This window comes from Sinocyclocheilus anshuiensis, unplaced genomic scaffold (assembly GCF_001515605.1).
Source record: "Sinocyclocheilus anshuiensis isolate Anshui unplaced genomic scaffold, SAMN03320099.WGS_v1.1 scaffold190, whole genome shotgun sequence".
Lineage (NCBI taxonomy): Eukaryota > Metazoa > Chordata > Actinopteri > Cypriniformes > Cyprinidae > Sinocyclocheilus > Sinocyclocheilus anshuiensis.
Window position 1 is genome coordinate 482,372 of NW_015547663.1, and position 19,837 is coordinate 502,208.

The window sequence follows — 19,837 nt, forward strand, 5'->3', positions numbered from 1 at the left end:
GGGCACTTATGTAATTTCATGTACATAAGACATCTTTTTTTTTTTGTTTTTTTTACATATTTACATTATTACTGTACAGGCAAAAGAGGATAAGGTACTTTAGATAATCAGATTGCATCTTCTGTTACTCAGTAACGCCTTATTTTCCACCTGTATCAGTAAATAAATGAGCTTTAATGTCCCATAGACCCTCTGACCCTTAAATGAGACGTGTACAACATTCCTATTATTTCGATAGTGATGAGAGATTTCGCATTAGACTTTGTTTTGTGTCCTCAGTGTGATGGGCAGTGTTCAGAGTGAGGTCTGGAAGCCGCCGAATTAGGAGTTTTACCTGCAGGTAATTTCAGTAACTTTATTTATAGGTCTCTGATTACAGTGATGGAAATAAGGACAATTTCTTTACTGTGAATTATCATCTTACCTCATCCTTGCTTAGTCTTTTTATGCATTTCTGAATCTCTTGTACTGTGTCTGGGGGCAGGGTCTGATTCCCCCTTAAATCCTGAATCTGATGACACTCAGACATACTGGAGAAGATGATAATGAGAGATGAAATATAATACATGGTAAGTAGTTCATTTCTACTCATATTACCATTGATTCTAGAACAGACTATGTCATTAATTATCTATTGTAGCGTTGTACCATGGTTTGTCGCCTTCTTGTGTCAAGATCAGACTGTTTGTCAGATCATTTTGACTACCGCAGAGCTCCTTCTCAACATGTGTTTGCATTTCACTACAAAGCAGAAAAATACAAATTCCACATTTATCATAACCACAGTGTTAAATATATCTGAGGATTTTAATTAGGAAAGGACAGAATATTACTCAACAACTGACACATTGATACAGTCAATAGTTGTTTTCTCTAAAGCAGAAGCACCCTGCCAATGTTATTTCCAGTATACTGAAATTAAGGATGTAACCACATATTTAAGATTAGTGCAGACCACTAATAATAATTAAATCATTAAAGTATCAGACACTAAAAAAACCTATATTGGTCACCAGCTAATCTGAATATGGTGGTTACAGCCCTGTTTGAAATGATAAAAATCACCTGTTGTCTGACTCGGTAGAGGCACAGTTTTCAGTGAAGTCAACGAGAGACTGATTAGAATGCCTGTGAACTTCACTGAGGGAAAGAAAAAAATCAGATTGAGCAAGGGTCAAACCACCATAGAGCACATTCTTGTTTAAACGTTGTGATGACTGCATCTCTCAGGTATGCTAAAACCTTGCTAAGTGTTAGCTTTCATTTTATAAATCAGCCAAAACCAGACCTGTTGAGCAAGACTAGAAAGGTTGGAACTCTCTAAACAGCAAGATAGACTGCTAATTGACGCTAAGAAACAGTGTTGTTTTGTAGTCTTTAAATATATATATATATGTTGCATCTGGGGCGTGAAGCGGAATGAACTGATTTGAAAAAATGAAAATGTGGCAAACAATAACATACTGATGATAATTCATATATTTATCGTATCTTGCATATCTGACACAATAGTGTGATCTCGTGGTAAATAACAGTGAATCAAAGACTTCAAAATTACTTTTTCTCTTTGCATGCCATGTCATCCTCCTGTTGGTCATCTTTCACCCTTTGCCTAATCAGAAAAGATCACAGAACACTTAAATTAAACTGTGTCTCTGAAAGTTGTATTTTACATACAGAGTGTATTCCACTAGGCCAGTTAAGGGGAAAAGTTCTCTCAAACACTTACACAGATCCCATGGACATGTATTCACTGTTGTCCTCTGGAGGTTCATCCTGCTTCCCGTCCATCTCATCTTTTTCCTCAATAACTGGAATCTGCCAAATAGAGGTTTGAGTTTTATTTGTGTATTTTTATCATATGCATATGTGAAAGAAACTGTGTTTAAATGTGTAAAACGTTGCATGTTACTGGTATTGGAGGTTCGCTGAGCTTGCGAGGGTAGTCATAATGATTGTATTGTGGCAGAGAAGTTAATTCAAATGCTGACCATCTGTCATCGGGCTGATCTTCACCGTTTGGTTCTGAACAGTTCGCATGTAGAGTCACTGATCTAGATCTCTTGTCCTGTGGAAAAAGGTAAAGCATGTGAGCATTCACAACCTCTCAAAAGTTTTGGTACACTTGACTGAATTTTTGGTTTCTTATGATGCTAAAACCTTCTGATCAAAAATAATAATTTTTTGGTTACTGCATAGTTGCCATTATTTATTTTTTTTATTATTCTCAAATGTAGGAAATGGTAGCAAGTATCAGTAGGTGTGCTCAAACATGACTGAGAGTTTATATAAGCATCTATGTAAAGACAGAGAGGGAGAGAGAAGGTTTGTTTACCTGAGTATCATCTGTGTGTGGCAGTTTATTTTGTGATTTCTGGGTCTTCATTGCCTTGAATAATGCATTGAGCCAACCATCCACATCGGCACTGAAAACACCAGAAAACATTTAACACTTCTTTCATGGAACTATGTTGTGATGGCAATGGGAGATAATGGTTAAAATAATGGTGGAAAACCTGTCTTTTCCAATGAGGAAATATTCTCTAGATTGTTTCAGTGTCACGTCTTCCACCTTCAAGAACAGCACAGAGGAAGGAGAGCCCTTTGATTGTTTCTTGACCCAGTCCCACTTCTGATGTGTCTCAGGGCTAGTGAACAGCAAGCTGATCCTTTAAAACAGGAAGACGTTCTCATTGTAGTATGAAAATACTTTGTGTTTATTTATGTGACAGTCTTTTCCTTACTTAGAAATGTCTATCGCTCCCAAAAGTTTGTCTCTCCTTTCGTTTACATGATATGTCAGCTGGTAGGTGTCCTCACCGATCTTGGAGAGCACAAAGAAACGATTCTTCCATGATTTCTGTAACAGATATGTTTCATAAACCGAGGAACTGTCTTTGCAGACTGCAGATATTTCAGTTTCAGGTTGAATTGCAATATGAAATGTACAGTGTTTTTAGTTAGGGCTGTTAGAGGGGGGGACTTGACCAGGTATCCAGTGTACAATTCCTCCACTGCAGTTGTTGCTGCAGAAACATAATTAAAACTGATCAGCATTAAATGCTGCACAATTCCATTTAGTGTTTAAGTTCCTTGATTATCCCATTTTTCCTAAGATGTTTTAGACTTACGAGATTTCTTGTTGTTGGACATCCTGATGTTGTTTGCTTTAGTTCTAAAATAGATGTGAAATGTTTAAGTTTTTTTTTACTGTAAGCCACTGATATATATCTGATAAACAGAAGTAAACAACACCGATGTATGATTTTGTAAAATAATATTCAGTGCAGTGTCACTGTCAGCAGCACAAGACTAATTACAATGCAATGGAAATTAACCCTCTGCCACATTTCAAATGTATAATATGTTATATAATAATATTACATTGTTTTTTCTCCAAAAAGACATAGTTTAAACTCATTTATTTTCTCAGATGAATAGTATTAGCATTATTTCTCTACATGTTACAAGTATCACAAAGCAGAATCATCATATCGGTAGCCATATTCTATATTATTATTGGTTTACCTTGTGTCGCAGTAAAATCTCAGTCCTCTGAAAAGTTCTCACAACGTGTATGTTATGATGGCAGTTTAGGAGGAAACTAAAGGTCCTTTGTCTTTTCCAGATTGTTATGCTGGTAAAAGGAGTTGTTTCTGATTTTATGTGAGCTCATGTTTAAGTTCCTCCCCTTTGACTTTGTCATTCCTTTGGAGAACTTACCAGACAAACGTGTTCATGTCTTTGTGTTATTGTGGAAAACATCATACTACAAAAATAATTTTAGCTTCTGAAGCACATACTGTAAGCTGTGACTGAATTATGTACACATATACACTCATAGACTTATACACCATTTCCAATTTCTTGGATTCTAGTTTTCTATGCAGTTTTTTATGCTTTTGTAGCATATTTATTTTCCATGCACATGTACTCTTGATTCCCCTGGTTTTTTGGTTCTCTTGATGACTCAGCTTATTTGTATGCACTTGTATGAAATGCATGAGACATGTTTTCAAGTAAGAAATGCCAAAGCTTTATCTTGGGATCCAACAGTCTGTGTGGATGACCATATAAGATGTCAAATAAAGCAGTGAACCATATGTTTTAATGTACTGTATGTTTCAGAGACTGTTTGAAAATAGATTCTAGACATTTATGTAAAAGTAATATCTAATTATATTAAACATATTTGTATTTTTATAACATATTTATAAAATAATTGCAAAAAATGTTTCAAAAGTTTAATAATACTTGTGCAATTTTAACGGCATAATTCATGTATGTATTACATAGGCTACATGTTATTCAGTAATCATCAATCTAAAGAGTGACTGAAACATTTGAATCAATGCATAATGACTAGGAACAATACATCATTGGGTAAATGCTTTGCAAAACAAAATACACAATTATAGAAAACTTGTATATACACGGTATATAAAGTACCTCATACTGTTAGCATTGTAAAAAAAAAAGTGTGTCTTTAAAGAGGTTAAAATACATGAACAGTTTTGAACTGTGCATTTTTCAATGTGAATTTACCTTCATACTTATTATAAAGTAATACTTGACTGGTTCTTCACATTAACCGATGTGAACTAATAAACCCACTACCACTCACATAGTTTTATGTACATATACAGTCTAAATGTTAATGATTTCTTTCACCCAGTGGCATTTCAAGGACAGAGAATCTAACATTCACATTGTTTTACACATTTACATGATTAATATACAGTCAAAAGAGGACAAGTTACTTTAGATAAACTGACTGCTCTTCTGTTCTTCATTTACACCTTGTTTCCCACCTGTATGATTAGACATGAATGAATGAGGATTAATGTACCCCAGACACATTTCTAATATCTTGATGGTGATGAATTCACAAGAGATTAGTTTCTTGTCCTCATTATGATGGGCAGGGTTCAGAATGCAGAGGCTGGGATCCTATGAGCCGCCGAATAGTGAGTTTTACCTGCAGGTAATTTCAGTAGCATTATTTATAGCTCTCTGAATATAGTGAGAAAAAAACATTATTTTACTGTGAATCGTCATCTTACCTCATCCTTGCTTAGTCTTCTTACATATGTTTGTATCTCGTCTACTGTGTCTATAAGCAGGTCATTGAAGGCCAGGATCTGGTCCCCCTTATGGAAGAGACACGAGTCCTGAATCTTCCGACAGTCAGAGACACTGGAGAGGAAAAGGATGAATGCACAATGAGAAACATATTGTAAGTTCTTCATTTGTACTCATGTTAATGTTTTCTCTATCAGGATAGGGCTCATTTTAAAATGTAACTAATTAATTATCACTGAGAGTTGTACCATGGTTTGCCCTCTGCTTGAGTCAAGATCAGACTGTTTTTCAGATAATTTTTTCTAACGCAGATCTCCTCAACATGTGTGCACGTTTCACTGCAGAATAGAAATATGCATTGATAAAATTCAAACAGGTGCCACAATTTTCATGCTAAATATAGCTCTAATATATATATAGCTCATAATACACTAATAAGAAAGTTAAAAAGAGGCGACGTCATTCAGGTGCATTCAGAAGAAAAATGCAGTTCTAGCTTTTTCAAAAGATGCATTCAAGTCAAAATTTACCGTTTATTTTCATTGTCCTCTTCCTGGTTGGCTGCACCATTGCACACAGAGGACTCTTGACCATTAATGGAAGTGCTGAAAAAGACAACCAACAAATAATCAAAAATAATGAACTTGGTGAACACATTACAATGTGTTAAACGGCACAAACACTGAGTTTATCGTATCTCACACTACTGACACAATAGTGCATGAGGTACATAACAGTGAACCAAGAATTCAAAATTACTTTTTCTGCATGCATGTAGTGTACGCCTCCTGTTGGTCAACTTCCAAAGCTCTTTGCCTAATCAGAAAAGACCACAGAAAAGTAGTTTTTTTATTAACAGAGTACATTTTACATTCCAGCAGGCCAGTTAAGGGGAAAAGTGCTCTCAAACACTTACAATGATGCCATGGACATGTATTCACTGTCCTCTGCAGATTCATCCTGCATCTCGTCCTCATCATCTTCATCCTCAATAACTGGAATCTGCCAGATAGAGGTTTGAGTTTTTTTTTTTTCAATAGGAAGTTTAAGAGCATTTAAGTGCATATTGTATATTAATGAATCTGTGTGCATAAATGTGTAAAACCTTGAGCGCTACTGGTAGTAGAGGTTCGCTGAGCTTGCGAGGATAGTCATAATGGCTGTACAGTGACGGGTAAGTTAGCATTAATTCAGGTGCTGACCGTCTTTCATCAGGCTCATCCTCAACCTTTGGTTCTGAACTCTTTACAGGTTCAGATGCTGATCTAAATCTGTTGTCCTGTGGGAAAAGTAAAGCATGTGAGCATGTCTAAATGCTTGTAATAAGTTGCAGATAAATATAAAAGAACATGTAAATTTCAAAACAAAACAATGAATAAATTGTTAAGTAAAAATATAAAAATAATTATATTAGCAAATGGTGGCTACTTTGAAGTAGTTAGTTTACATTTTTTTGGACACTGCATAATTGCCATATTTCCTTTTGTTTTTATTTTTCAGGAAATGAAAAATTCAGTAGGTGTGTCCAAACCTTTGACAGGTAGTTTATAAATGCATACAAGTGAAGAGAGAGATATTTTAATGTTTACCTGAAGGGTATTTCTTGATTTCTGGGTCTTCATTGCTTTGACTAAAGCATTGAGCCAACCATCCACATCATCACTGAAAACACCAGAAAACATTTAACACTACTGGAAATACTCAGTTATTTTAAAATGAAAAATTAAAGTTTAAAATATAAGATTTCTAGAATTATATTTCCAGCATACATAACTAATTTAAAAAGCAGAATGATTAAGTTACTGCTTAAAGACTCCACAAAAAGTTTTTTTAAATTTTTATTTTATTGTTCTTACACTGTCTTTTTCTTTTATTATGCTTTGGCAATATACTAAATTAATGATGCTTATAAAGCTTTGTTGATTCTCAAGGCTCAATTTTTAATGTGTATATTTACTATATGCAAATATATACATGGTTTCAGAACTAATAGACGGACTTAAAGTCAAGAAACTTTCATTTTGATTGCATGGAGCCTTTAAATATTATTTATTTAATCATTTATTTTGCCTGTCATGCTGGCTTTTGTGGAACTGTGTAGTGATGGCAATGAGAAATATGGTCAAAATAATGGTGGCAAACCTGTTTTCTTCAATGAGGAAATAGTCTCTTGAGCGTTTTGGTGTGTTGTCTTCCACCTTCAAGAACAGCACAGAGGATGGAGAACATTTGAAGTTTTTCTGGATCCAGTCCCACTTCTGATGTGCCTCGGGCCAATAAACAGCAGGCTGATCCTTTAAAACAGAAAGACGTTCTCATTATAGTGTGAACATACTTCATTTATTTATTTATGACTTTGACAGTCTTTTCCATACTTAGAAAGGTCTATCTCTCCCAAAGGCTTGTCTCTCCTTTCGTTATTTGCATAATATGTCAGCTGGTAGGAGTCTTCCCCCATCTTGGAGAGCACAAAGAAACGATGCTTCCATGATTTCTGTGACAGCTATAACAGATAAAGCTGCTAAGTTTCACGAACAGAGGAACTGTCTTTGACAGACTGCAGATATTTCGATTTTAGGTTGAATTACAATATGATGCATACAGTGTTTTTAGTCAGGGCTTGTTGAGCGGGGGACTTGATCAGGTAACCAGTGTACAGTTCCTCCACCATCGCTGGTTCATTGTAAAATTTTGAAGTTGCTGCTGCAGAAACATAATTTAAAAACATTAAGCACATGGATGCCACACAGTTTAATTTGAGTTTTACAGTTGTCTTGATTATCTCATTTTCCAAAGAGATTTTTTGACTGACTTGGTTTCTTTTTGTTGTTGGACATCCTGATGTTGTTGCTTTAATTCTAAAAAAGATGTGAAATGTTTAAGCTGTTTTACTCTAAGCCACTGATAAATCTGATAAACAGATGTAAACAACAATGATTTATGATTTTGTAAAAAATAAAAAAAATGCAATGTCAACACAAGAACAATTAAAATGCAATGGAAATTAACCCTCCATAATATAATAATGTTGTATAATAAAATTGCATGATGTCTTTATGAAAGTTTTAAATTCACTTGAATAGTATCAGCAATATTTATTTGCATATTACAAGCATCACAAGCAAAATCATATTAGTAGCCATATTCTGTAATAGTATTGCCATACCTTGTGTCACCGTAAAAAGTTATTCAGCTCTCACAACGTGTATGTTATGATGGCAGTTTAGGAGGAAGCTAGAGGCCTTTTGTCTCTTCCCGAGCATTATGCTGGTAAAAGGAGGAGTTTCTGGTTATATGTAAGGTCAGGTTTAGGCTCCCTCCCCTTTGACTGTGTCTGTTATTTGTTTCTGGAAACTACCAGACAAACGTCTTCATGTTGTTGTGGTATTGTGGTAAACTCGATACTACAAATAGAAATGTAGCTTCTGAAGCACATGAAGTAAACTGCGACTGAAATATGTACACATATACACTCATAGTCTTATACACAAGCTGGCACTTTACCATTTATTTGGTTATAGTTATTAATGCAGTTAGAAGCTCTTGGTTCCCCTTAGGAATGTAAGAGGTGACTTAAGTTACCGTGCCAAAAAATAATTAATTCTTTCTCTGTATGCTGTTGGGGATTTTAGGGGGAAATCTTGACTGATGGATTTCAGTAAATACTCAAGTGATACTGTAACTGTCTTTTCCTGGCTTTTTTCCAAGTGTAACATACTCTTGTCAGGTTGAGTTGGGGTTGGGAGTGATTAGGTGGTTTTATCATTGACTGCATTTGGTTTTGTGTCTCCAAGGGTTAAATAAATGTGTGGTAGGCTACACAGAATGTAACAAATAATTGTCATAGAAAAAGAATGTCACAACATTTTTAACTATTTGAATGGACACTAACTAATTATCTAATATGCATCATAAGCCTATATGCAGTCATTTTAGTTAATGCTTTGAATAAAAGTAATAAAAAATCTAGAATTTATAGTGATAAACAATATTATAGATTTTTAGTGTGATAAACTGATTACTGTATATAAAGGGTGTGTGAGTATAAATGGGAATGTGTTTCACTGTTGCACTTTGTTTGTTCCACACCTAAAAATCCATGCAAACTTCTCACCTGATTTTTTTTCATATTGCACTTTGTACAGAATGCACACATTCAGATAATTATTTAAACAGATACATTGTACAATTAAACTGAATTTGAGGACAATTTGGAACTCCAAAATGTGGAATAAGCCAAGACTAAACCTTTATAATAAAAAGCTACATACCGTGTAAAATACACAATCAAAAGTAATACACTGAATTTGAATTAGAGTAATACATTCAGAATAAAAAATAGTTATGTTAAATTTGGTAACACTTTATTTCGGTAGTCCACTTTAGACATTCTACTAACAGTAAGTAACTTTGCAACTACATGTCAACTAGCAGTCATTAGAGTATTAGTAGTCTGTCTGCTTAATATCTTCTAACCCTTTATTTTGACGGGTCCACAACATGCAACATACTGACTATAAGAATCTTTGCAAGTACATGTCAACATATGCTACTAACCCTAACACTAAACTAGCCTAACCTAACAGTCTACTTTGACAGTTAGTAGACATCTTGTTGCAAATTAATGAGAATTAGTTGACGTAGTTGCAAAGTTACTTATAGTTAGTAGAATGTCTAAATATCAAAATAAAGTGTAGCCTAAATTTACATCATTGCATTATTGCATTTACATTATTCTCTAACTTTTCACATGAAGGCAGTTACAAAGAACACACATTTGTTTTAAAACATCATTCCTTTTAAATATATATTTAGTACATATTTTCATATGCTACAAAATTTTCTGTGTACTGAGGTATTTTTCTTGTCTTTTTTTGATAAGCTACCTTTTTTGAAATCATTGTCTTGTGGTCATCTGCTTTAATCAGTATATTTATTTTTTTTCCAAATGATATGAATTTTGCTATCAGTAAATTAATGCAACTTTCGCAGTTCATCTCATTATCACTTTCAACTGAGGTGTCCAATGCAGTGTTATTGTCAAAAACATTATTCATTTGGCTTTGCTTTAGTGCAAGTCAGTGAAATAAAATGTATAATTACTTAGCATATTAAAAAAGCTTCAAATGTACATTTATTTGGAAATTAATTTAACATATTACCCAATCAATTAATAATAAGAAAAAATGTCGTCATCTTCATGATTTGTTTCTGTTGTCAGTTCTGTCTCTCATGAGCAAAAAGACAGTGAAAACATTAGTATTTTTGTGTGTATAAATTAGTGTTTCCTCTTGTGTAGGACAAACATAGATTGGCTCATGGGTCACAGAAGATGGCAGCTCATGTGTAACATGTTTTGTATGACCCAACTCAGTTTTGGCCCAATATGATGATATTATTTTGATATTGCTCAGCTATAAATTAAGTCTGTTGATAATCAGAATAAGTGGCCTGAACTGGTCACAGTATCTCTGAGAGCAAAGGGTAAATAAATCCCTTTACAACAACAAGCAATGTTTCTAACATCAGCAAACCTGATTTTTTTTTTCTTCCTAAGGCAGATGGCCGTGTGCCAACATACCTGCTCATTGTCTATTTATGATTGTGGGAGTTTCACCAATGTGTCTCTTTGACCCAAATGTCTGTGACAGATGTTTAATTAAGATGATTTAGCTTGAAATGAATTCATACAATGCATACATGTGTACGAAATGCATGAGACAAATCAGACCAGAAATTCAAATCAGAAATGTCAAAGCGTTGTACCTTGGGATTCAACAGTCTGTGTTGACGATTATTTAAGATGCAGTGAACCATTTATCCATCTCCCAACTGCACAAATATGTTATTGAATCTTTGAGACTATAGTCAAATCTAGACTATTCGACTATTTTTAAAACATATGATAAAAAATTTAAATTACAAATTTTAGTACATTTCTGTAAAAGTAATATCTAATTATATTTAAAATGTATGCACATTTATATAATATTCATAAAATAATTGCAAAAAATGTTTCAAAAGTTTAATAATACTTCACATTGGAACAATGTGCAAATACATGCTTTTCTACAGTATAATACATGTATATACATTATGTAGGCTACACGTTATTCAGTAATCATCAATCTAAAGAGTGACTGAAACATTTGAATCAATGCATAATGACTAGGAACAATACATCATTGGGTAAATGCTTTGCAAAACAAAATACACAATGACAGAAAACTTGTATATACACGGTATATAAAGTACCTCATACTGTTAGCATTGTAAAAAAAGTGCATCTTTAAAGAGGTTAAAATACATGAACAGTTTTGAACTGTGCATTTTTCAATGTGAATTTACCTTCATACTTATTATAAAGTAATACTTGACTCTTGTGTTTCACATTAACATATGTGAACTAATATTCCCACTACCACTCATAGTTTCATGTACATATACAGTCTAAATCTTACTTATTTCTTTTTATTCAGTGACATTTTAAGGTCAATTAATTTAACATTCACACTCTTTTACATATTTACATGATTAATATACAGTCAAAAGAGGACAAGTTACTTTAGATAAACTGACTGCTCTTCTGTTCTTCATTTACACCTTGTTTCCCACCTGTATGATTAGACATGAATGAATGAGGATTAATGTACCCCAGACACATTTCTAATATCTTGATGGTGATGAATTCACAAGAGATTAGTTTCTTGTCCTCATTATGATGGGCAGGGTTCAGAATGCAGAGGCTGGGATCCTATGAGCCGCCGAATAGTGAGTTTTACCTGCAGGTAATTTCAGGTTATTTATAGCTCTCTGAATATAGTGAGAAAAAAAACATTATTTTACTGTGAATCGTCATCTTACCTCATCCTTGCTTAGTCTTCTTACATATGTTTGTATCTCGTCTACTGTGTCTATAAGCAGGTCATTGAAGGCCAGGATCTGGTCCCCCTTATGGAAGAGACACGAGTCCTGAATCTTCCGACAGTCAGAGACACTGGAGAGGACGAGGATGAACACACAACAATGAGAAACATAACATAATATAATGTAAGTCATGTTAATGTTTTCTCTATCAGGATAGGGTACAGGATATTTTAAACGGTAATAACTAATTAATTAGTTGTACCATGGTTTGCCCTCTGCTTGAGTCAAGATCAGACTGTTTTTCAGATCATTTTTTCTAACGCAGATGTCCTTCTCAACATGTGTGCGTGCTTCACTGCAGAATAGAAATATGCATTGATAAATTTCAAACAGATGCCACATTTTTCATGCTAAATATTGCTCTTTTATGCATAATACAAAAAAAAAGAGATGACGTCATTCAGGTGCATTCAGCAGAAAAGTGCACTTCTAGCTTTTTCAAAAGATGCATTCAAGTCAAAATTTACCGTTTATTTTCATTGTCCTCTTCCTGGTTGACTGCACCATTGCACACAGAGGACTCTTGACCATTAATGGAAGTGCTGAAAAAGACAACCAAAAAATAAGATGAACTATATATCCACAGAGGATCAGTCAATTGTTCAGAGATGATTTGCATCTGCCAAGATGTTAAAACCATGCCAAAAGTTTGCTTTAATCATTCATCCGTGACAAGAACCGTTAAGCAAGAATGGACGTTTCAAAACAACAAAACACACTATTCAGCAACTCTAAGATAATAGTTGTTTTGTAGTCTTTAAATAAACAAAGAATCAAATCTATCTGTAGCATCTGAGGCACGGAGGGAACTTACAATGTGTCAAAAGGCAACAGAAGCAGAGTTTATCGTATCTATGCACAATAGTGCATGAGGTACATAACAGTGAATCAAGAATTCAAAATTACTTTTTCTGCATGCATGTAGTGTACGCCTCCTGTTGGTCTTCTTCCAAAGCTCTTTGCCTAATAAGAAAAGACCACAGAAAAATTAATTCATTAGAATGTCTCTTAAAAATTTTATATAAAAAAAAAAATTTATTAACAGAAAGTATTTTACATTCCAGTAGGCCAGTTAGAAGTCCTCTCAAACACTTACAATGATGCCATGGACATGTATTCACTGTCCTCTGCAGATTCATCCTGCATCTCGTCCTCATCATCTTCATCCTCAATAACTGGAATCTGCCAGATAGAGGTTTGAGGTTTTTTTTTTAGCATATTTTTAGGAAGTTTAAGAGTATTCATGTCCACACTGTATATTGAAGAAACCGTGCATAAATGTGTAAAACCTTGAGCGCTACTGGTAGTAGAGGTTCGCTGAGCTTGCGAGGATAGTCATAATGGCTGTACAGTGACGGGTAAGTTAGCATTAATTCAGGTGCTGACCGTCTTTCATCAGGCTCATCCTCAACCTTTGGTTCTGAACTCTTTACAGGTTCAGATGCTGATCTAAATCTGTTGTCCTGTGGGAAAAGTAAAGCATGTGAGCATGTCTAAATGGCAATGCTTGTAATAAGTTGTAGATAAATATATAATAATAATTGTCAACATGCAACATTTCTACACAAAACAAAAAATAGCTAAAATATATAAAATAATAATAATATTAAAACTTTTTAGCAATTTTTATCACTGCATAATTGCAGTATTTTCTTTTGTTATTCATTATTCAGGAAATGGTCATATTAAAATCAGTGGGTGTGTCCAAACCTTTGACAGGTATTTTTATAAATGCATACAAGTGAAGAGAGAGATATTTTAATGTTTACCTGAAGGGCATATCGTGATTTCTGGGTCTTCATTACCTTGACTAAGGCACTGAGCCAGCCATCCACATCATCACTGAAAACACCAGAAAACATTTAACACTACTGGAAAACTGCATCACTTGTTTAGGGTTACGGTTAGGTCAAATGAAAATTAAAAGTTTAAACTAGAAGATTTCTAGAATTACATTTCCATGATATATAACTAACTTTAAAAGCAGAATGATTAAGCTACTGCTTAAAGACTCAAAAAGTGAAAATTGATGAAAAATGAAATCAATATTTTAATTTAATTGAATTATTTACAGCTCAGTGAATATTTTAAATTAATTTCTAAATAAATGTGATGAGATAAACACCAAAAGTTAATTTGATCACATGTATCTCTTTATTTACTTCACATTTATTTTCTGTATTGTCTATTTTGATATTTGAATATTATATGCTTTGGAAATATACTAAATGCTTAGTCATGCTAATAAAGCTCAATTTAAATTTGTATATTTACTACTATATGCTACTCTACTAACATACTGTATACATTGCTTCAGAATTAATAGACATGGAATAAAAGCCACAAAACTTTTATTTTGATTTCATAGAGGCTTTAAATATTATTGTTTTTTTTTTGTTGTTTTTTTGTTTGCCTGCATCATGCTGGCTTTAATGGAGCTATATTGTAATGGAAATGAGAAATATGGTCAAAATAATGGTGGCAAACCTGTTTTTTCCAATGAGGAAATAGTCTCTTGAGTGTTTTGGTGTGTTGTCTTCCACCTTCAAGAACAGCACAGAGGATGGAGAACATTTGAAGTTTTTCTGGATCCAGTCCCACTTCTGATGTGCCTCGGGGCCAATAAACAGCAGGCTGATCCTTTAAAACAGAAGGACATTCTCATTATAGTGTGAATAATTTATATACAAAATAAATGTATTTATGACTTTAACAGACTTTTCCTTACTTGGAAAGTTCTATCTCTTTTCTTTCGTTTGCATGATATGTCAGCTGGTAGGTGTCCTCACCCGTCTTGGAGAGCACAAACAAACGACGCTTCCATGATTTCTGTGACAGATATAAAACTGTTAAGTTTCACGAACAGAGGAACTGTCTTTGACAGACTGCAGATATTTTGATTTCAGGTTTAAATGCAAAATGAGACGTACAGTGCTTTTAGTCAGGGCTTGTTGAGCGGGGGACTTGATCAGGTATCCAGTGTACAATTCCTCCACCATCGCTGGTTCATTGTAAAATTTTGAAGTTGCTGCTGCAGAAACATAATTAAAACAACACATTGATGCCACTTTTAAATTGTATTTCTTGATTATCCTATTTTTCTCAAGAGTTGTTTAGACTTACTTGGTTTCTTTTTGTTGTTGGACATCCTGATGTTGTTGCTTTGATTCTAAAATAGATGTGAAATGATATTTAAGTTGTTTTACTTCGAGCCACTGATATATCTGATAAACAGATGTAAACAACAGTGATTTATAAAAAAAAAAAAGCAATGTCAGCATAAGACCAATTAAAATGCAATGGAAATGAACCCTCCACCATATTTTAAATATATAATAATATGTAATATAATAACATTGCTTGATGTCTTTATGAATTATTTAAATGCAAATTCCAATTCTATTATTTCTTTACATGCTGTAAGCATCACAAAGCAGAATCATCATATCAGTAGCAATATTCTGTAATATTATTGCCGTACCTTGTGTCAACATAAAATGAGTGTCCTCTGATAAGTTATTCAGTTCTCACAACGTGTATGTTATGATAGCAGTTTAGGACGAAGCTAGAGGTCTCTTGTCTCTTCCAGAGTGTTATGCATGTAACAGGAGGAGTTTCTGGTTATATGTGAGCTTAGGTGTAGGAATCCCTCCCCTTTGACTCTCTGTCATTTGTTTGTGGAAATTACCAGTCAAACGTGTTCATGGCAATATGGTATTGTGAAAAACATTGTACTACAAAAAGAAATGTAACTTCTGAAGCACACACAGTAAGCTGCGACTGAAATATGTACACAACATATACACTCATTGTCTTATACTCAAGCTGGAACTTTGTCATTTATTTGGTTATAGTTATTTATGCAGTTAGAAGGACTTGGTTCCCCTTAGGAATGCAAGAGGTGACTTAATAAGTTACCGTGCCCAAATAAAAAAAAAAAAACTTTCTCTGTGTGCTGCTGGGGATTGTAGGGGGAAATCTTGACTGATGGATTTCAGTAAGCACTCTAATGATACTGTAATTGTCTTTCCTCCACCCTTGATTTTTTTCCAAATGTAACATGCTCTTGGCAGGTTGAGTTGGCGTTGGGAGTGATTAGGTGGTTTCATCACTGATGGTATTTATTTCTGTATGGTATTTATTATCTAAGTTAGTAAATGTGTCTATTATCTAAGTGTGTGGTAGTCTAAGTTAAAAAAGTATATAACAAACCAAATAAAATGGCATAACATTTTTAAGTATTTGAATGAACATTAACTAATGATCTAATATGCATTATAGGTCTATGTGAAATAATAAGATGATACTTTTAATATAAGTAAAACATAAAAAGAAATCTAGATTTTTATTGTGTCATTGAGGTGTTTTGAGCAGTGTGATAAACTCACTCTCTGCTAACACTATTGATCAGTGTCAGTATACACAATGGGTGTGTAAGTGTGAGAATATTTTTCATTGTTGCACTTTACTTGTTCCTGGCCTAAAAATAAATGCAGACTTCAGACTTGGCACTGATTTTTCTAATCTGTACCTTGTACAGAATGCACAGATACAGATAAATTCAGATTTTGAGGACAAATTGGAATAAATATTGGAAGCAAAGATTTTATAAGCAAACTTTATAATCAAAATGGTACATATATAAAATACACAAAGAAAAGTAATGCACTTAATTTGTGTAATAATAAAAAAAAAAGTCATTTTAGGATATGAAGATATATAAGATGTCGGTTAGTTCTGAAACTCTATGTTAGAGAACACACACGCTGAAGTCAATAAAACCAATACCAGAAATCTTTTATTAAAAGACAAAATAATGACATTGAAAGAACATATAGTTTTAATGTGTACATTAAAACAGGTCATACATTTACATTTTCTTTACTTTTCACATCAAAGCAGTTTATAAGAATATACATTTGTTTCAAAATGTTGTCATATGTATAATATTTAGTACATATTTACATATGCCACAAAATGTTCTGTATAATTCTGATTCTGATTTTTTTTTTTTTTTGGTGAAAATGAGCTGCCTTATTCTGAAATAATTATCTTGTGGTCATTTGCTGTAATAAGTATATTTATTTTTGTTTATTTATTTATTTTTATTTATCAGTAAATTAATGCAGTTCGTGACATTTTTGCAGTTCATCTCATTGTCACTCTCAAGTTTCAACTGAGTGGTCCAATGCAGTGTTATTTTGAAAACATTAATCATTTCGCTTTGCTTTAGTGCTTAAGTCAGTGAAACAAAATGTATGATTAGCATATAAAGAATCCTGTTCAACTTTACATTTATTTGGAAATTAATTAAACATATCACTTGGACTGTAAAAATAAAACAACAAAACAAAACAAATACATTCAGTCTTGTTTGCAGGCTGTTGGTCTGTTGTGACAGTAGCTGGAGTTGAGGATGAAGCCTGAGTTGTTATTAATTCTGACAGGTCATCTGTGTCGTAATTTTCATGATTTATTCTGTTGTTAGTTCAGTCTCCCATGAGTAAAAAGAGAGTGAAAATATTAGTAAAGTATGTTTGTGTGTAGCCTATAAGTTTGTACTTCCTCTTGTGTTGGTTGCATGTGTCTACCTTAATACTCTTCAGTTTTATCGGAGAAACATAGATGGGTTCATGGGTCACAGATGATGGCAGCTCATGTGTATCATGTTTTGTTTGACCTCACTCAGTTTTCTGTCATTGGCACAATATTGATGATGATATTATTTTCTTGTCTTGTTACATTATTGCACAGATACAAATGAAATAACCAGACAACAAAGGGTTAACCAGTACAAAACAACAAGCAATGTTTCTAAAATTAGCAAACCTGTTTTTTCTCTCTCTCCAGAGTCAGACAACAGGCAGATTGTTTTAGTCTGTTTGATATAATCAGTATGGGTTGCAAAAAAGTTGAATGGAGCAATTATAAGAGCTGATTATTGTTGTAAATCACAGTTAATTGGGACTAAACTGTCAATCTCCTCAGGTGAAAAAAAGAAGGTTCTCAACAATAGTTGGGAAACTTTGCATTGGGCAATAAATAGAATACTAAAGACAGGAATCATTAAAGATCATAAATCCTGTAATACCAGTTGGCAACATAAACCAGACCTATTTTTAGCAGCCCGTTCCATGTGCCAACATACCTGCTTATTGTCTTTTTTTAAAGAAATATTTTGTATACCATGCACACGTGTGTACAAAATGCATGAGACACAGTTTCAAGTCAGAAATGTCAAAACATTACCTTGGGATCCAACAGTCTGTGTGGACGATTGTTTAAGATGTCAAATAAAGCAGTGAACCATTTGTCCATCTCCCAACTGCACAAATATGTTATATTGCATCTTTCAGAGACTCTTGAAATATTCTTAAATCATATCTTGACTTGATTTTCAACTTGAAATTACATTTCTGTAATTCATTTCTAATTTATTTTTATATGCATATTTATAAAATATTTCCACTCAATTTATACCATAAATCGAACAATAAATCACTGCTCTAAACAAAGCAAACACATTCAGGACAAACCTGTTTTCTCCTATAAGCAAGCAGTCTCTTTCTGGTACTCTAATAAACATTACGCACGAAGAAGAATCCATTTCCACATTGCATGCATCTCGGGGGAACAAGAACATGTACTGTATGTGACCCTAAAGGGCAGACAGAAAAACAGATTATTTCTTCTGTAGTCTTACTGTGCAATACTTATTATAATGGAAAGTTTGTCAAGAGAAACTATGATGTTGAATAGATAAGATAGATTGCTGCTAAGGTAATGTGGGAGGATGCTAGACAGTTGACAGATTTTTGGGGTTTAATGATATAATACAGGAAGTTCAATTAGTTATAAATAGTACAGAGTGCAAATATTGGACATACTTAGACAAGTCAATGTCTCCCAGTGGTTTGTTCTTCTATTCATTTTTGTAGTACTTAAGTTGGCATATGTTGTCTCTGTATTTAAGAAGAACAAAAAAAAAAACTCCTTTTCCATGATTTCTGCAAAAAAAAAAAAAAAAAAAAAAGTAACCTGTTCTTCTCTTCCAGAGAAACATACCTGGGACTTGAACTGATTTTCCGGGGGAGATTTGTAAAGGTATCCAGAACACATTTGTTCCTCGGCTCCATGTATGTAAAATGCATAGATATTATCTGCAGAGATAAAAAATTGATTTAAAACAAAGCCACACGTCAGTTGTGGTGAGTCAAAGTCAAAGTTTATTTATAAAGCACTTTTTTAAAAAACAGCAAGTGTTTATCAAAGTGCTGTACACACACAAAAGAATAAAAATGTCAAAGATACAAAGAGTAATGGAATGCTGTCAGTGTGAGCCTGAGAACAGAATAAGCTGTGGTTACTTCAGCATATTCAGCAAAATGATTTCAAGTGCCAAATGGTATAGTACAATTATACTGGGTGCACATAGTATGATATATTTTTGCAAATGAATGTACATTTGTTTAAAATATTAGCAATCTTAAAAAATATACTTGTCTGTTAGCTGAACAATAGATAGTGTTGTGAACAGCACAAACAAGAAAAAAAAACAGTTCCTCACATTGACAACCGACCTAAATGTAGCTTTGTTTGAAATATTTACTTAAATGGTATGTTAATAAATATATACTAAATGGTGACTTCAGATGTAATTTGCTATCACTGATGTTGTCATACATAATGTAAATCAGGCTGCACAATTTCATTCAGTTTACCTTTCTGATGCAGCAATCAAAATTATACCAAAAAAAGCATTCTGTTTTAATTAAAAAAGTATGATTGTAATATTATTATTTGTCTGAAAAATATAGTTTCTACACCT

At 33.5% G+C, this 19,837-nt stretch overlaps 2 protein-coding genes and 1 pseudogene across 2 annotated transcripts; all 3 read right to left on the minus strand.

Moving 5' to 3' along the window:
* Positions 1-6: 6 nt before the first annotated feature.
* On the minus strand, positions 7-3,614 carry LOC107702430 (pleckstrin homology domain-containing family S member 1-like). Its single transcript, XM_016504753.1, has 13 exons — positions 3,529-3,614; positions 3,132-3,175; positions 2,950-3,026; positions 2,745-2,860; positions 2,517-2,669; positions 2,336-2,426; positions 1,913-2,068; positions 1,730-1,818; positions 1,559-1,612; positions 1,066-1,140; positions 649-741; positions 425-530; positions 7-334 (listed from the first exon to the last, which is right to left on the minus strand). The coding sequence occupies exons 2-13, from the start codon at positions 3,151-3,153 to the stop codon at positions 227-229; spliced, it is 1,140 nt and encodes a 379-aa protein (XP_016360239.1). The 5' UTR covers positions 3,154-3,175; positions 3,529-3,614; the 3' UTR covers positions 7-226.
* A 1,298-nt stretch (positions 3,615-4,912) lies between these two features.
* Positions 4,913-7,919, minus strand: LOC107702420 (pleckstrin homology domain-containing family S member 1-like; annotated as a pseudogene).
* A 3,879-nt stretch (positions 7,920-11,798) lies between these two features.
* On the minus strand, positions 11,799-15,157 carry LOC107702421 (pleckstrin homology domain-containing family S member 1-like). The gene is made up of 12 exons (XM_016504744.1): positions 15,133-15,157; positions 14,940-15,040; positions 14,738-14,838; positions 14,497-14,649; positions 13,779-13,851; positions 13,299-13,472; positions 13,106-13,191; positions 12,916-12,972; positions 12,477-12,551; positions 12,212-12,304; positions 11,947-12,079; positions 11,799-11,864 (listed from the first exon to the last, which is right to left on the minus strand). The coding sequence occupies exons 1-12, from the start codon at positions 15,155-15,157 to the stop codon at positions 11,799-11,801; spliced, it is 1,137 nt and encodes a 378-aa protein (XP_016360230.1).
* Between the last annotated feature and the right edge of the window lie 4,680 nt (positions 15,158-19,837).